We start from the raw sequence: 14,790 nt of genomic DNA, 5'->3' as shown, positions 1-14,790 counted from the left end.
GGAAGGATGGACAGACAAGGAAAAAGCCGTCCAGAAGGAAAGGTAAGTCAGAGAACAGAAGTAATTTTTTAAAAATTTAACTATATTCAGAGTCACTGGAAAAGATGGTATGCATACTAAAAAAGAAAAAAAAAAAAAGTAAAACGCATTTAGAACCAGAAGGAATGCCAAATGCCCTAAAATGGTGGTTTGGGATGAACTGTAAAATTATTTTTCTTTCTTTTAATTTGTGTTAGTGTTATCATGACAGAGCGAGTAAGAAACGAAGCTGAGTAGATACTAAGCCTAAAAGGCACAGGAGCATTGTTAGAATGTTTTAAAAAATGAAACAACGTATAAAAGAAACTCTGAGTGAGTGCCCTTTTTGTTCATTCACATTTGCCATAAAAGGTAAATTTAAAACAGAAAGAAAAAGCACAAGGAAAATGGTGACAGAATCTCCGACCCTCCTCTTCCAAAAGCCCTCTCCATACATCCAAAAAACAGAGACACATCCAAGTATGTACTTTAAAAAACAACACTGAAAGCTTAGTGGCTTTCTGAAGCTTCCGCCATTACGCTTGCTGCCATCTTTTTGAACACTTACTATTATTTGCCACTGTATTTGTTCCTCTGTTTTCCTTCTTTAATTTCTCTGATTTTTCCAATTATATGTGAAAATACTGGTTTGTTTATAGATATTTTGTAAGAAAATTACCAATATGCTTTTAAGGTAATAGGTAAAAATCTACCACAATACACTATATAAACAAGAAAAGACAAAAGCAACAATAACAAAGATAATGTATTTCAAAAACCATTTCTGGGTAATTACAGAAAAGTACTCCCTGCCAGCAAACACAGAAATATCAAAAGCATGTGTACTATAATGATCTTCTGTTATCACACATTTGTAAAGATGTTTAATTACGTATTTGTAAATAATCTTAACTTTCTCCATCGTTTTCATTTCAATCATAATATAAATTAAAACTTTATTTTAACACCTTCAAGATCACTTTTCTTTAAAAGTAAGCTCCCAAATGTTTTAAATGGTTCCAGGTTATTTTTAATAAAGCAGAATCATGCATCTTAAAAAGTCTCATATTCTTGGGAAAGCTGCTTAATATTATTCGGATTAAATAAAATACAAATGGTTAATAAACAAGTAAGTGCAACAAAACTACCTGCTGTGAGTCATTTGATTTGAAAGCATCCTTAAGAATTTCAACCGCTCTTGATGGATCAACATACTTCCTTTTGGTACCAACAAGAAGTGCAAATAGATACCTCAGCTCACGCATAAAAGGCAAATTCCGATGTTCCTATTGAAGGAAAAAAAAAACCTTAACTGAAGATTAAGAAAATTTTTACTAGTAAATAGATATTCATTTTAACAGTAACCAAAAATTAAACTAGCCAATATAGATTAGGGATGAATTAGCACTCTATCATAATTGAAGAAAGTAGAGTGTTGGTGCCATCTAAGAGACTCAAAGAAGTCAAGAACAAAAAAGGCAGAAGACCTAGGACAGGCTCACAATTTCAGATGAATGCCACATATTCACAGCAAATCATGTCATTACTCAGCCCAGAATATCTTCCTCATTCAAGACTGCTTATTATAATACTTCCCATTCAGCGAGGCCCAGCTGCTGCTGCTGAGAGCAATAATAACAGGCAACGTCCAATGAGTGTTCACTGCATGCCAGGCACTGTTCTAAGTGTTCTATCTCAATAAACCCATTTAAGCAAAAATCTCTACTCCTCCATGAAGTCTTTCCAGACTCCCCCAAGTCAACGATACCTTCAAATTCCACATCTACTGAAATGAATATCTTTCACTGAGCAACGAACCACTGACTGTCACTGTGGTGTGACAATCTTAATTATTAGACTAATATTAGAACCTCATCCAATTGTTAACATTAGAAATTTAATAATTACTTATTTATTTAATAAAAAGTACTTATATTTTATACTCATTTATTTTATATCTATTTTAAGTTACCCAACATTATATTTAATATAATTCAATCACAATATCTAAACTTATTTAATTATATTAATTTAATAATTAGACCAGATCCTAATAGGAGACTAATATATCACCCTCCTAATAGTCCTTTGAAATCTTACTTTTGTTTCTCAATAAGACTGTAAGATTCTCAAAGACAAGAATTTCTATATCTCTTCCACAACTTTTTACTATACAAAGTAAGCATTCAATTCTTAATGGTTCATTAAAGCAAAATCTCCAGAAAAAATTAAAACAACTCACATTACCAATCACTAACAATTTAATTCAAAACAAGGAAACTTTAAAAAATAACGCAATTCACAAAACTTAGTGAAATGTTTCATGGCAACAAACCAGGCAAGCCATTCTTATAATATTTAGTTCTTGTAATATTCCACTATTCTCCTTTTACTGTCTATAGAATATGTAGTGACGTTTCCCTTTTTTACTCCTTATATGTGTAACAGATGTCTTCCCTCTACTTTCTTGCTTAGTTTACCTAGAAGTTCATCAATTTCACCAATCTTCTCAAGAAGCAGCTTTTGGTTCCATAACTTTCTGTATTGTTTTTCTGATATTTGCTTCATGGATTTCTATTACCTTTATTATTTCCTTACTTCTGCTTGAGATTAATGGTCCCTTTATTCTCTAATGTCTTGATATGCAAGCTGCTATCATTAATGGAAAACCATTCTTCTTTTCTAATAAGATGTCTGGTAAGATGTCTCTTGTTGCGGGAAGTCAGGGACCCCGAACGGAGGGACCAGCTGAAGCCGTGGCAGAAGAACACAAATTGTGAAGATTTCATGGACTATTAGTTCCCCAAATTAATACTTTTATAATTTCTTACACCTGTCTTTACTGCAGTCTCTGAACATAAACTGTGAAGATTTCATGGACACTTATCACTTCCCCAATCAATACCCTTGTGATTTCCTATGCCTGTCTTTACTTTAATCTCTAATAATCCTGTCATCTTTGTAAGCTGCCGATGATGTATGCCTCAGGACCCTGTGATGATTGTGTTAACCGCACAAATGGTTTGTAGAACATGTGTGCTCGAACAATATGAAATCTGGGCACCTTGAAAATAGAACAGGATAACAGCAATCTTCAGGGAACAAGGGAGATAAGACTTTGGAGTCTGACTGCCGGTGAGCCAGACAGAACAGAGCCATATTTCTCTTCTTTCGAAGGCAAATAGGAGAAATATCGCTGAGTTCTTTCTCTCAGCAAGGAACATCCCTGAGAAAGAGAATGAGCCCCTGAGGGTAGGCCTATGAATGGCCCCCATCGGGGCAGCGTCTTTTACAGTCGAAGCTGAAGGGATGAAATAAGCCCCGGCCTCCTGTAGTGCTCCTAGCCTTATTAGGACAAGGAAATTCCTGCCTAATAAATTTTGGTCAGACAGGTTGTCTGCTCTCAAACCCTGTCTCCTGATAGGATGTTATCAATGACAATGTGTGCCCGAAACTTTATTAGCAATTTTAATTTAGCCCCATCCTGTGGTCCTGTGATCTCGCCCTGCCTCCACTTGCTTTGTGATATTCTACTACCCTGTGAAGAATGTGATCTCTGTGACCCACACCCTATTCATGTACTCCCTCCCCTTTTGAAAATCGCTAATAAAAACTTGCTGGTTTTACGGCTTGAGGAGCATCACGGAACCTGCCGACATGTGATGTCTCCCCCAGACACCCAGCTTTAAAATTTTTCTCTTTTGTACTCTTTCCCTTTATTTCTCAGACCAGTCAAGATGCTTAGGGAAATAGAAAAGAACCCACGTTAAATATTGGGGGTGGGGTTTCCCCCAATAGTCTCTAATAAGATATCTTCAACTAATCACTGTTTCAGCTTCATCCCTCAAATTTTGATATGTCATGTTTTAATTTTCATTCAGCTCAGAATATTCTGAAATTACTCATTTGATTTGTTCTCTGTCCCTTGGGATATTCAGAGGTGAACTACTTCATTTCCAACTATCTGGGAATTTTCTGTATATCATTCTGTTGTTGATTTCTACCTTGATTTCTACCATTTTCGTCAGAAAAGGTATTCTGTATGATTTGAATTCTTTAAAATGTACTGAGACTTATAAACCCAGTTCCTGTCACTTCTTCATGACTAATGGCAGAAATCTCAGAATGCCTTTTTTATTTGTAAAATTCAAAATTCCTTCAAGTATGTGGTCCAGGAATACAGTATGGTACTCAACTAAACCCATTTCCTTCTGATGACATTCGCTTTAAGTAGTGGAAAGTGAGAAATTTATTTATTTTGAAATATTTGTCTTAAATCAAGGCTTTAAATAATATAACCTTCCAATTAATAAGGCTTTAGCTATTTATATGATGATTTCCACTCAATACTATACATGTGCATCTTTGTTTTCTCAACATTTAATATGTTTTGCCATCAGTCTGAAACATTTTAAGCCAAATGTATATCTGTGTGAGGGGAGGGGGGATGATTACATCAAAGATCTATTATTATATTTCCAGAGACCTCACAATTCTCCTAGACACTGAAATTACAAACAGTTCAAATAAATATGAGTATCTAAAATTAGTTTCAATTTCTACAAGCAATTGCCAAGTCTACTTAAAATACAAACTAATTTCAAATACTGTATTTCTTTCAAATCTCACCCAATATGTATGTAATATTTGTGGCAAATTCTGCCAGTAAAAAATATCCTGTTTAAAAGTGTATACAAATGGCATTTCTGTGATGTGATCAAAGTAATCCCAAATGTATTCTGCAATTTAACACAAAGCGTTCAAACTGAATGTAGCTGTAGACACGTCACCAGTTGGAGGTAAATTCATTATTAAATAAGTGACAAGTTACACTGATACCTTTTTTAAAAACCTGCTGTCACCATCTCAAATGAATATAGGACCATTCAGTGGCTGATAACTACCTATAAATGCCACATTTGCTTCAAAGATGTCAAGGTATAGTGTGAACTGCTGTCACTCTACTAAATTAAAGGAGAGTCACTTTTGTGGAATAATCTTATACAAAATTGCATATTCTACGTAATTGTCTCAGAATGGAAGTGAGAAATTATTTTATTTCCTTAAGCTAAAGGGACACCTGGAGAGGCTAACCCATTGCAAGAAACAAACTTGTCTAGAAAGGTGCTGAAGATTGGAATTACACATTTCTCTAGTATTCACAACTCCTTATGATATATAAGCATAAATATAACAACTGCTTTTAAAATAAGAATACAAACTAACATGGCCTCATTCAACTCTGTGAAGAACCAAAGAAAATAAAGCTCTGTAAAACATTAAAATCCAGGACCATAAATGGTCAAGACACATATACATACATATATATGTAACTAGAAAATGATAATTCTAAACAGTTTCACACAAATTATACACAGACTTTGAGATATGAGAAGAGAGAAGAACTGTGATGTTAACAATTGCAATAACGGAGGCAATAGTTCAAAAGGTTCCATGTAAAAACCGTAACGATTGAAAGGGTTTTCTTTAATTTTTCTGGAGACACGAGTTTGTTGAGCGATCCTGACTCCCTTTTGAAAATGGGTTGTTTATCAGCCTGACACTCGACAGCACAGAGATCATAACCTGAAAAGCTGGTTATAAATCAAGTTATCGTCCCACTAGCATGCATTATAAATGTTTTACGTGTTTACAGAAAAAGTGGTTTTAAAAATTAAACGCTAAAAGGAAAACATAATTTAATAATTCATCACTTCTACTAACAATAGGTCACAAAAAGTTCAGCAGTATACTGAAATCTAAAACTAACTTCCCTGTCTTGGCAACAAGTCCACTTTAGGACTACAGATTGTTTATGACAAGATCAACCACTAAAGTCCTACACGCAACTATATCATCTCCGTAAGTAATTTTTTCCATCAGGTATAAATTCTGTGTGCAAACTGGATCTTTTTAAAATAAGTCTTATTTTATTTATTTATTTATTTTGAGACAGAGTCTCGCTCTGTCGCCCAGGCTGGAGTGCACTGGCGCAATCTCGGCTGACTGCAAGCTCCGTCTCCCGGGCTCACGTCATTCTCCTGCCTCAGCCTCCCAAGTAGCTAGGACTACAGGCGCCCGTCACCATGCCTGGCTAATTTTTTGTACTTTTAGTAGAGATGGGGTTTCACCGTGTTAGCCAGGATGATCTCGATCTCCTGACCTCGTGATCCGCTCGCCTCGGCCTCCCATACTGCTGGGATTACAGGTGTGAGCCACCGCGCCTGGCCCTAAATAAGTCTTATTTTTTAAAAACTTTATTTTATTGTTTAACTGACAATAGCTGACACCTAGTTCTTACTATGTACCAAGCACTTTTAAGCCTCTTACATGTTTTACCTCATTTAATGCTCACAGCAACTCTATGAAATAATTACTATTATTATTTATGCTTTACAGATAGGAAATGGAACAGAGAGAAATCAAGTAACTAGCTCTAGGTCCACAGCTAGAACCCAGGCAATCTGGCCCTGGTGTGTGTGTTCTCTGTTCACTTTATATTACCTATCTACGATAGTCACTTCCAAAATGAAAGATACAGATTTGTACTGCAAAGACATGAATGCAAAACTCATTTTTTAAAGGGCTCCACAAGACAATCAACTGAAAAGAAGTTTCTATTTCCACAAAATTTTTCAGGAGACAATTGAGGAAAGACCTTAAATTGTAAACTATAGCCTATAAAGTTTACTGAAATGTGACAGTCCCCCCAAAAAAATTACTAAAGTGACACCAAAAATTGGCATATTACCATGACAGGTAAAGAAAAAGTCATATTTATAATATATTAACAAAGGATAAGAAGTTGCTGTGGTAACTGAGATTAATGAATTGACATTCAAATTGACAGTTTCCGATTTGATGAGCCAAGTAAATGCCCAAAAATCAATCACATATAAGAGAACATATAGACTATATATACTGTTAAAAAAAAAAATCTTTTACATTTTACCTTTTGGTTTCGGGGTAAATCTTGAGCATTTGATGGAGGCTTGTAATTCAGAACTAATCTTCTAAATTCCAAAAGATTAAATAATGACTGAAAAAGAATAACAATTGAAGATAACCTGAGAGAAAATTCCATTAGCAGAATGTAAAAATAACTAGTTTAGAGATTTATTTTTGACAACTGTGTACTACTTATACTCAGAATCATTGCAACTGGCACAAAGAGGACACATTTCTGAGAAAAAGTCAAATTTCTTATATTTGACATACTATTCTTGATACTTGATAGTGCACAAGATTATATTTGGACAACTTTTTAAAAATACTACTCATTATTAATAGCTCTCTTTATACGCACTTAAGCAGTTTCCTCAAAAGAAAGAGTATGCAAATGTCAAGTCCAAAATTTTTTAGATGTGCTATGTTTACCATGAATTATCTAGATGTATCATTAATTCTAGAAAAATGTACAAATAAATTTATTCACCAGATCCTAGGTGATAGAGACACAAAGAAATTACATATTATCTCAATGCTCAAGGAAATACACAATTTAGAAAGGAGATAGACGTATAATAGAAATATCGTGACTTCAAGATGCAATGATAATAATTACACAAGAATATAATGGAGCATATGATGGATGCTCATAGAAAGGCTTCCTGGAGTATCTTTTTTAAACTGTACTTTGCAACCATTTACTATCATCATGCTGAACATTTGTTTAAAATGTGATAAAATACAATGGAAAAAATCACAACGTATCATCCTCAGTAAATTCATCAGAGTATTTTCTTGCAAAACTTTCATTGTAGATATTTTACAAACTTATGTATGTGTAAAATGTTTTATAATATAGAGTATATTCCTTTCTTGGGTCACAGTTTATAAAGTTCGGAAATTACTATACAGGAAGTGATAATGTATTAAATCTTAAAAAACGTGAGTCAGTCAACTCGACAGAAGATAAAGGTGGCACCACAAATCAATGAGAAAATAAGGTTTTGATCAACAGTTGGGTACTGAGAAAACTACATATAAAGAAATAGAGCCAGATTACATAGACGAATTAACAGCCTAAATATGAAAGGTAAAACCATAAAGCTGGTGACAGAAATTGTAAAAAAAAAATTTTATATTGTGATCTAGAAAGATAAAACAATATAAGCACATAAATCATTTATTCATTCATTTAACAAATATTTATGGAACATCTACTATATGCCAGACACTAAGAAGGTAGTCTCTGCCATTGTAGGGATTACAGTCTTGTGACTGCTGATTAAAACAACAACAGTAGAGATAATAAACCAGAAGGGATATTAATACATTAACTGTTGGCCAAGATCAGAACCTTGGGGAGAAAGCACCATTTAAAAGTCACAAGAAAAAAAAAATGTTGAGAAAGAGAAAGGTATACTAAGGGAAATCAAAGAAAAAGGAGTGGAGAAAACAAAGGCTTTCAAACATACTTGTGGATCTGAATAAATTGCGGAGCTTTAAAAAATAACAATGTCAGGGGACTCTTAATAAAGATACAAAGTTCCACAAAAGATTCTGCTGTACATCAAAAAATAGCTGGCACATTTCAAGGAGGACAAGATTAGCAATATAATGAAGGGTTGCCACATTCTTCCAATAAATTAAGGACAGGGAAATAACCTTTGGATTTGGCAACTGGAAAGTCATGTTTTCAGTTGAGTGGTAGAGGAAGAACAGAGGCATTAAATAATTGGAAAAAGGGGTATAGAGTAGCACTCTCTTATCCAAAAGGGATACATTCCAAAACCTCCTCTGAATACCTGAAACCGCAGATACTACTGAACCCCATATATATTATGATTTTTTTCCTTGCATACCTATGATAGTTTAATTTATAAATTGGGCACAGTATGAGATTAACAACAACAACTAATAATAAAATAGATCAATTGTAAAAAACATACTGTAACAAAAGTTATATGAATGTGGTCTCCCTCTCCTTCTCTCTCTCAGTACTGTAATATTTTCAGCCACAATTAACAGCAGGTAACTGAAACAGCAGAAAGTGAAACCAAAGATAAGGGGAGTACTTTAAGTAGGGGAGACAAACCATGGACTCTTCTTTTGAGGAATTTAAAGAGGAAAGAGAATGCTAGCAGGTTAGAAGAATCTCAATCCCACTTCTATTCTCTGAGCTCCCACTGTAGATAGAGTATTTTCCTTGTTCCTGGACACTTAGAACTTCCTTTGGTGTGGGTGGTGAAGAATTATTTCAGCTTCTGTTGACTGAAATGTTTTTCTTCATTTTAAAAGACTTCTGCTAGGTATAAAATTCAAGATGGCCAGTTATTTATTTCCAGCACTTTAAAGACATTATTTCTGCTGATGTGCGACTTGATGTTTAAAGGTATCAAAGTCAGCTATTAGTCTTGTTTTTGCTCCTTTATGTGTGTATCTTTCTCCCCCTTGCAACTTTTAGAATTTCTGGCTATAGTTATTTTTTTGTTTTATTATGATGTACTCTGGTGCAGTATTGTTTATGATTATACTATTTGATTCATATTGCTTCCTGAATCTATGACTTGATCTCTCTCAAGTTTGGAATATTGTGAATCATCTCTTCAAATATGCTTTTGCCCTATTTCCTTTTACTCTCCCTTCTGGAATTACAAATACAGTTAGTACCACTCACCATATCCAAAGTAACTCTTTGATGCTCCCATCTTTATGTCATAGCTTTAGTCTGAAAAATACTCTGCAGATTAATTTACCAGTTGGCTAATTATCCCTTCAGTTGTGTCTAGTAACGCTGCTAAATTTATCCACTGACTTCTTAGTTTCATTTCTATTTTTCCATTCTGAAATTTCCATTTTGTTCTTTATAGTTTTTAGTTTTCTTCAGACTCTCAATCTTGCTTTTAATTCCTTGAACATATTAATTATTATTATAGCAGACAAATATTCCGATTTTCCTGTGCTGTTTTCTATTGCCCATTTTTTTTGTGTTAGTTTGACACACATCTTATTTTCTGGTATGACTGACCTGAGTACTAGACATTGTGTATGAAAAATGAAGGAAAGGTTCAAGATAATATTATCTTCTAAGAGAGAATTTACATTTGCTCTGGCAGGCAGGTAGACTAGAGTCACTTCCAGTCTCAAGTCGCCTTAATCCAATACATTCTGAGATAATTCAGAAACTAGGAAGCCTGTCTTAACTTTCAGTTATTAGTTAATGCTACATTCTAACCATTTAGAAATCCAACTCAAAGTCTAAGATGTTTTACTAGGGCTCAAACTTTGTGCAAAAATTTTCCTCAGCCACTCAGCAGTCAGTTCTGGAGATGCCTAAAAGACAAAATCCATCAAAAATAACAAGCTCATTCTCTGACTATCTCTCTTTACTCAAAATTCCTCACTGCTTTAGGACTCCGGGATGCCCTCAACAAGTTGGTTTTATTTCTGTTTTTGAATCCAGTAAAACATCACGAGGCAGATGGTCTAAAACAACTTCATCTGCCATTACCCAGTGAAACTCATCAGCACTGATCATCACAACAAATCATAAAAATTAAGTTTTTCAAGTCCCAAATACCCTATATCCTTCACCAAAGTCACATGAGTACTGTCCAATGTATTCCTTCAAAAGAGGTAAGAAGGGGTAACTTTTACTGCCTAAAGAGTGTTTTTGATTAATGCACCTGAAAATCAGCATCCTTTCATTCAGTCCAAAGCTAATATGTGAATTTTGAAAAGCACTTTTGAAAATGAAGTTTGGTTAGCTTCTTGCTAATAACAAAGACCTAATGGGGGATAAGAGCTGAAATACTTTGTGAAAAAGAAAAACAGTGATGACAACAGTGCAGAGGAAACGAAACATAAAGTGCCTACAATGGAGAGTACCAAGAAGCACGATAAATTCTCCTTGGAGCATTAAAAAAAAAAAAATTAGAATGGTATCACGTAAGTTTCATGGTGAGGCAGGGACTGAAAAATAGATGGCATCATTGAAACTAAACGTCTATGTACAGAACAATTAAATCCCCATGTCCTTTCCAGGCCCAGCACATTCAGACAATTGCCTCCTCTCTGTGGGGGTACAGGAAATTTAGTCTACTGAGATCTTCAATGACTTCAGTTAAACTGTATGTCACGGTAGAAAGGAGAGTTAAGATTCAGAGCTATGAATAGCAAGATTAAGTAAAAAACATGTAAACTGATACCCACATCAACCAATCCCATTTCTCTAGACTTACTTTTAGAAAGTGAGTGATCATGCTTAAACCAAAAAAAATCAGAATCTACCCCAAATCTGAAATAGAGAAATGTTCTGTGGAACAGAACTCCAAAAACAAAAAAAAATGAAGCTAATATGTGTGGTCATACACAATATATTATTAAGACCATAACAAAGATGTTGAAGCATTTAGAAAATATTAAAGTATACAGAAAATAGGGGAAAAAAGGTAGCAATTAACACCACCAGGATAACAAAGTACTATAGACAGGAGGGCCTAGTGAATCACTGTAATATTTATAAAATTATAAAAAATGTAAATACTGACTACCTACTATTTTTAATTTGTATTATAACTATGTTGAGAGATGAAAGGGCAATTCTAGGCAGGTGAACCGGAAGAGCGAACCTCTATCTCAGTTGGAAGGCATGCCATTTAGAAAAATGAAGATGGAGAAGAAATGGACTAGATATAGGTGTCTTTCAAGGGGCAGGACTAGGAAGCAGATAGGTTTAAGCATTTTAGTGCTGTATGATTTTTTCTTTGATGAAAATTAAAGAGATAAAAGCAAGGAGTATGAATATGCATTTTAAATTATATCCTGTTTTGACAATATGCATCATTTAAAAAAATATCCTCACTTAATATTTTAGATACTTCATACCTGCTCCCTTTTGGTTCATTCATCCATTCATGTAATAATTACTAGATGGACTATTCCAATGTGCCAGACACTGTATTATACATACTAATATAGAGTAACCTAAATGTGCTCCCTGCCCACAGGGTGGGCGTATTTTAGTAAAATTTATAAAATACAGGGTGCCTGTATTTTAGTCAGCCTGCGGTTACATGATTTATGAGCAAGGTAACCACATACTTTACCATCATACACAGCAGGGCTTTAGGACTAAGTGACAGGTGTCAACAGATCTACAAGAGGAGTAAAATGGACTACGACAAGCAAACTGAGAAGTATAAGCACCTTACTTCTCGGCATCACAGAAGCATCCACATGGAAAGGTGCTAAGGGGCTAAGGGTCATCATGAGCACCCACAACACTTCAACAAGATGTCCCAGAGCTACAGAGGAGAACGTATATATGAGTTAGTATACAGCTAACTCATTTACCGACACCCTAGTGGGGAAAGCTGCAATCAGTACTTTCTACATAAAAGTACCAAGTGAACAGAACAAAAATAATCCTGACTAGCTGTGGGGTTGATGTCCAACCTAAAGACAGGCTAATGTTGCCAGCAACCAAAAGATTATTTAAGCCATTACCTGTATAATCTTCTCTTTGTTTATATTCCCTTTCTTACATTCTGTTCCCCCTTTCTACCAAAATATTGGTCTCAGTATCTAAAATAATAAGTATGCAAAGCTATCTATACCTGTTGTAGCCTACCCCAGCTATATACTTTGAAGTTAAAGGGTGATATTACTAGTAAACTTCCATAACTGGTCAATATATTTACAAGAAAAAGAATTCCCAGTTGTTTCATATTAGTCTGACCAACTAAGTAAATTCCATCCCTGAGAAAATTCTGTAATCAAAACTTTACAGTACATTTACATCACAATTTGAATAAGTTCCAACTCACTCACTCTGGAAAACAACCAAACCTCCAACACTAAGGTAGATTTTTGGCCCAACTTTTCATTCATAAGTAAAAAGTCCATTTATGGTGGTCAAGTATTATATCTCAGTTTATATTTTAGAGTTAAGCAATAATGATAGAAAATTTTTAAGAAGACTCTACTAAAGATAAAAATTAAAAGCTACTTAAAATAGTTTGATAGACTTTAAAATTACCATAAAAAATAAAACTTTAGGTCATCTCTAGCCAAATTTTTCTGCCCCGCCCCCCCTAACATTTTCTACGGTTTGATGCTTAATGTTTTCTACTCCCTGAAAGGTCATTATCTTATTAGGCCATTATAACCTGAATTTTTAAGCTTATAGGTTACTTCTCCCAGATGTTTAGATTTCACCAAAAGAAAAATAAATAAATCAAGCCCTCTTATACTTGCCTATGTTAGGGATTAAGCAGCCACTAAACTTAGATCAAATTTTAAAACTAGTATAATTACTAGTTTTTAAATAAGCTAGGTATTTTATTAAAAGATAATTTTTTTTCTAGCCCATTCCCTCCTTCTCAAAAAGAAAAAAAAAAAATCTAAGCTAAAAAGAAAAGCTAAGATTAGCAAACAGGGTAGAAATAGATTGTGACTGTATCAAGATTAAACTGAGCTGCTGAAAGTTGTTTATTCTACTAAAACAAAAGGTCATTATCCCTATATCAGCATTTATCATTTCAAACAGAACTTCCCTACAAATACAGGATGGAGAAATAAAAAGCAACTATTCTAACAATATTATTTACAAATACTTTATTTCTTCTTACACTTTTCTAAGGAAAGCATCTCATCAATGACCCTCATGTATCTGTCACAATCGTGCTGAGACAGCATCTACCTGACCAAATACAGGCAGCAAAACATGTTCATGAACACTCAGTTCACAGCCTTACAACTACACTTAATATTTTAAAACTATGTCTAAATTATAACATGTACAAACCTTCTTAATAATAGTGCAAGTAAAGAGAGATGGCCTATTAAGATGATCTAAGAAACTAAGGTATCAACATTTTAGATATTATTTTTGGCATGTAAGTAAACAAATAACTGTATAATCAAGGCTAGAAGCAAAGATACTACTATAGATTTATGTTAACCCAGGTATTCCTTAGCATCTTAATGTCCTGGAAAAACCAACAGCATAGCATATTACTTATTAGGATGCACCACAGCATATTAAAAAGTGAGGTAATCCAGAAAAACAAAGGAAATCAAATTATGCGGTATTACGCACCAGAAGCAAAAAGGGGGAAAAATGTGAAAACTATAGCACTGAAGTATATAAAAAATGTTAAAATTACAGGTTAGCAAAAACAGTTAACTTGTAGAAAATGAACCAAATAACCTGTTAGTTGCCTTAATACCATATGAAAGTTTAAGCTGTCATACACACAGGTTTGGAAAGTTACAAAATGGAGATATTTTGAACTTAAAAAATAGCATGCATGTACAGTGACGTAAAAAGCATTCATCAGGAACATGAAATAAAAAGCTATAATTCAACTGCCTTACCAAAAAAACACAAAATATTAGTTAACTTTCCTAAGGAGTAATAAAAATTAAGGACATATTATTCATAAATTGCTTCAAAGTTTTACAATCTGATGGATAACATTATCAATGTCAACTGAGAATGATAAAGAATTCTGGTAACAGTTATTAACACGTAAAGGAAACTGTTCCAAATTGAGAAGACAATGGATATCTACACATACATATGTCTCTTATTTTAGAACAAGCAGATCAAGAAACATATCATTAAGGGATTTCTTAGTAAAAAAAGATAATGTGTTATTCTTAATTTATCAATATTTACTCATCACATCATTTCATATGCAACCAGAGAATTATTTGCAAATCTATACCAACCTCAAATAAAATGCCTCTTCTTATTAAAAATATTAAGTGTCTGTAACTCTATAAACAACATTGTCTAGTATATACAAATAAATCTGATCT

The 14,790-nt window shown here is 33.9% G+C and overlaps 1 protein-coding gene across 4 annotated transcripts in view; it reads right to left on the bottom strand.

Moving 5' to 3' along the window:
* The window catches only part of USP25 (ubiquitin specific peptidase 25), a 144,878-nt gene that overhangs the window by 68,780 nt on the left and 61,308 nt on the right, over window positions 1–14,790 (bottom strand). For 3 of the 4 annotated variants that reach the window (XM_010376174.2, XM_030914944.1, XM_010376175.2), the window contains exons 6-7: window positions 6,971–7,057; window positions 1,167–1,304 (exon numbers count right to left, since the gene is read on the bottom strand). In XM_010376174.2, coding sequence (XP_010374476.1) covers window positions 1,167–1,304; window positions 6,971–7,057 — 225 coding nt within the window. Of the gene's footprint in view, window positions 1–1,166; window positions 1,305–6,970; window positions 7,058–12,176; window positions 12,196–14,790 lie in introns of those variants that run through there. The other variant, XM_030914945.1, reaches the window with a different exon arrangement.

Source organism: Rhinopithecus roxellana, chromosome 13 (genome assembly GCF_007565055.1).
Source record: "Rhinopithecus roxellana isolate Shanxi Qingling chromosome 13, ASM756505v1, whole genome shotgun sequence".
Classification (NCBI taxonomy): domain Eukaryota; kingdom Metazoa; phylum Chordata; class Mammalia; order Primates; family Cercopithecidae; genus Rhinopithecus; species Rhinopithecus roxellana.
This window is presented reverse-complemented; position numbering and strand designations above follow the sequence as displayed.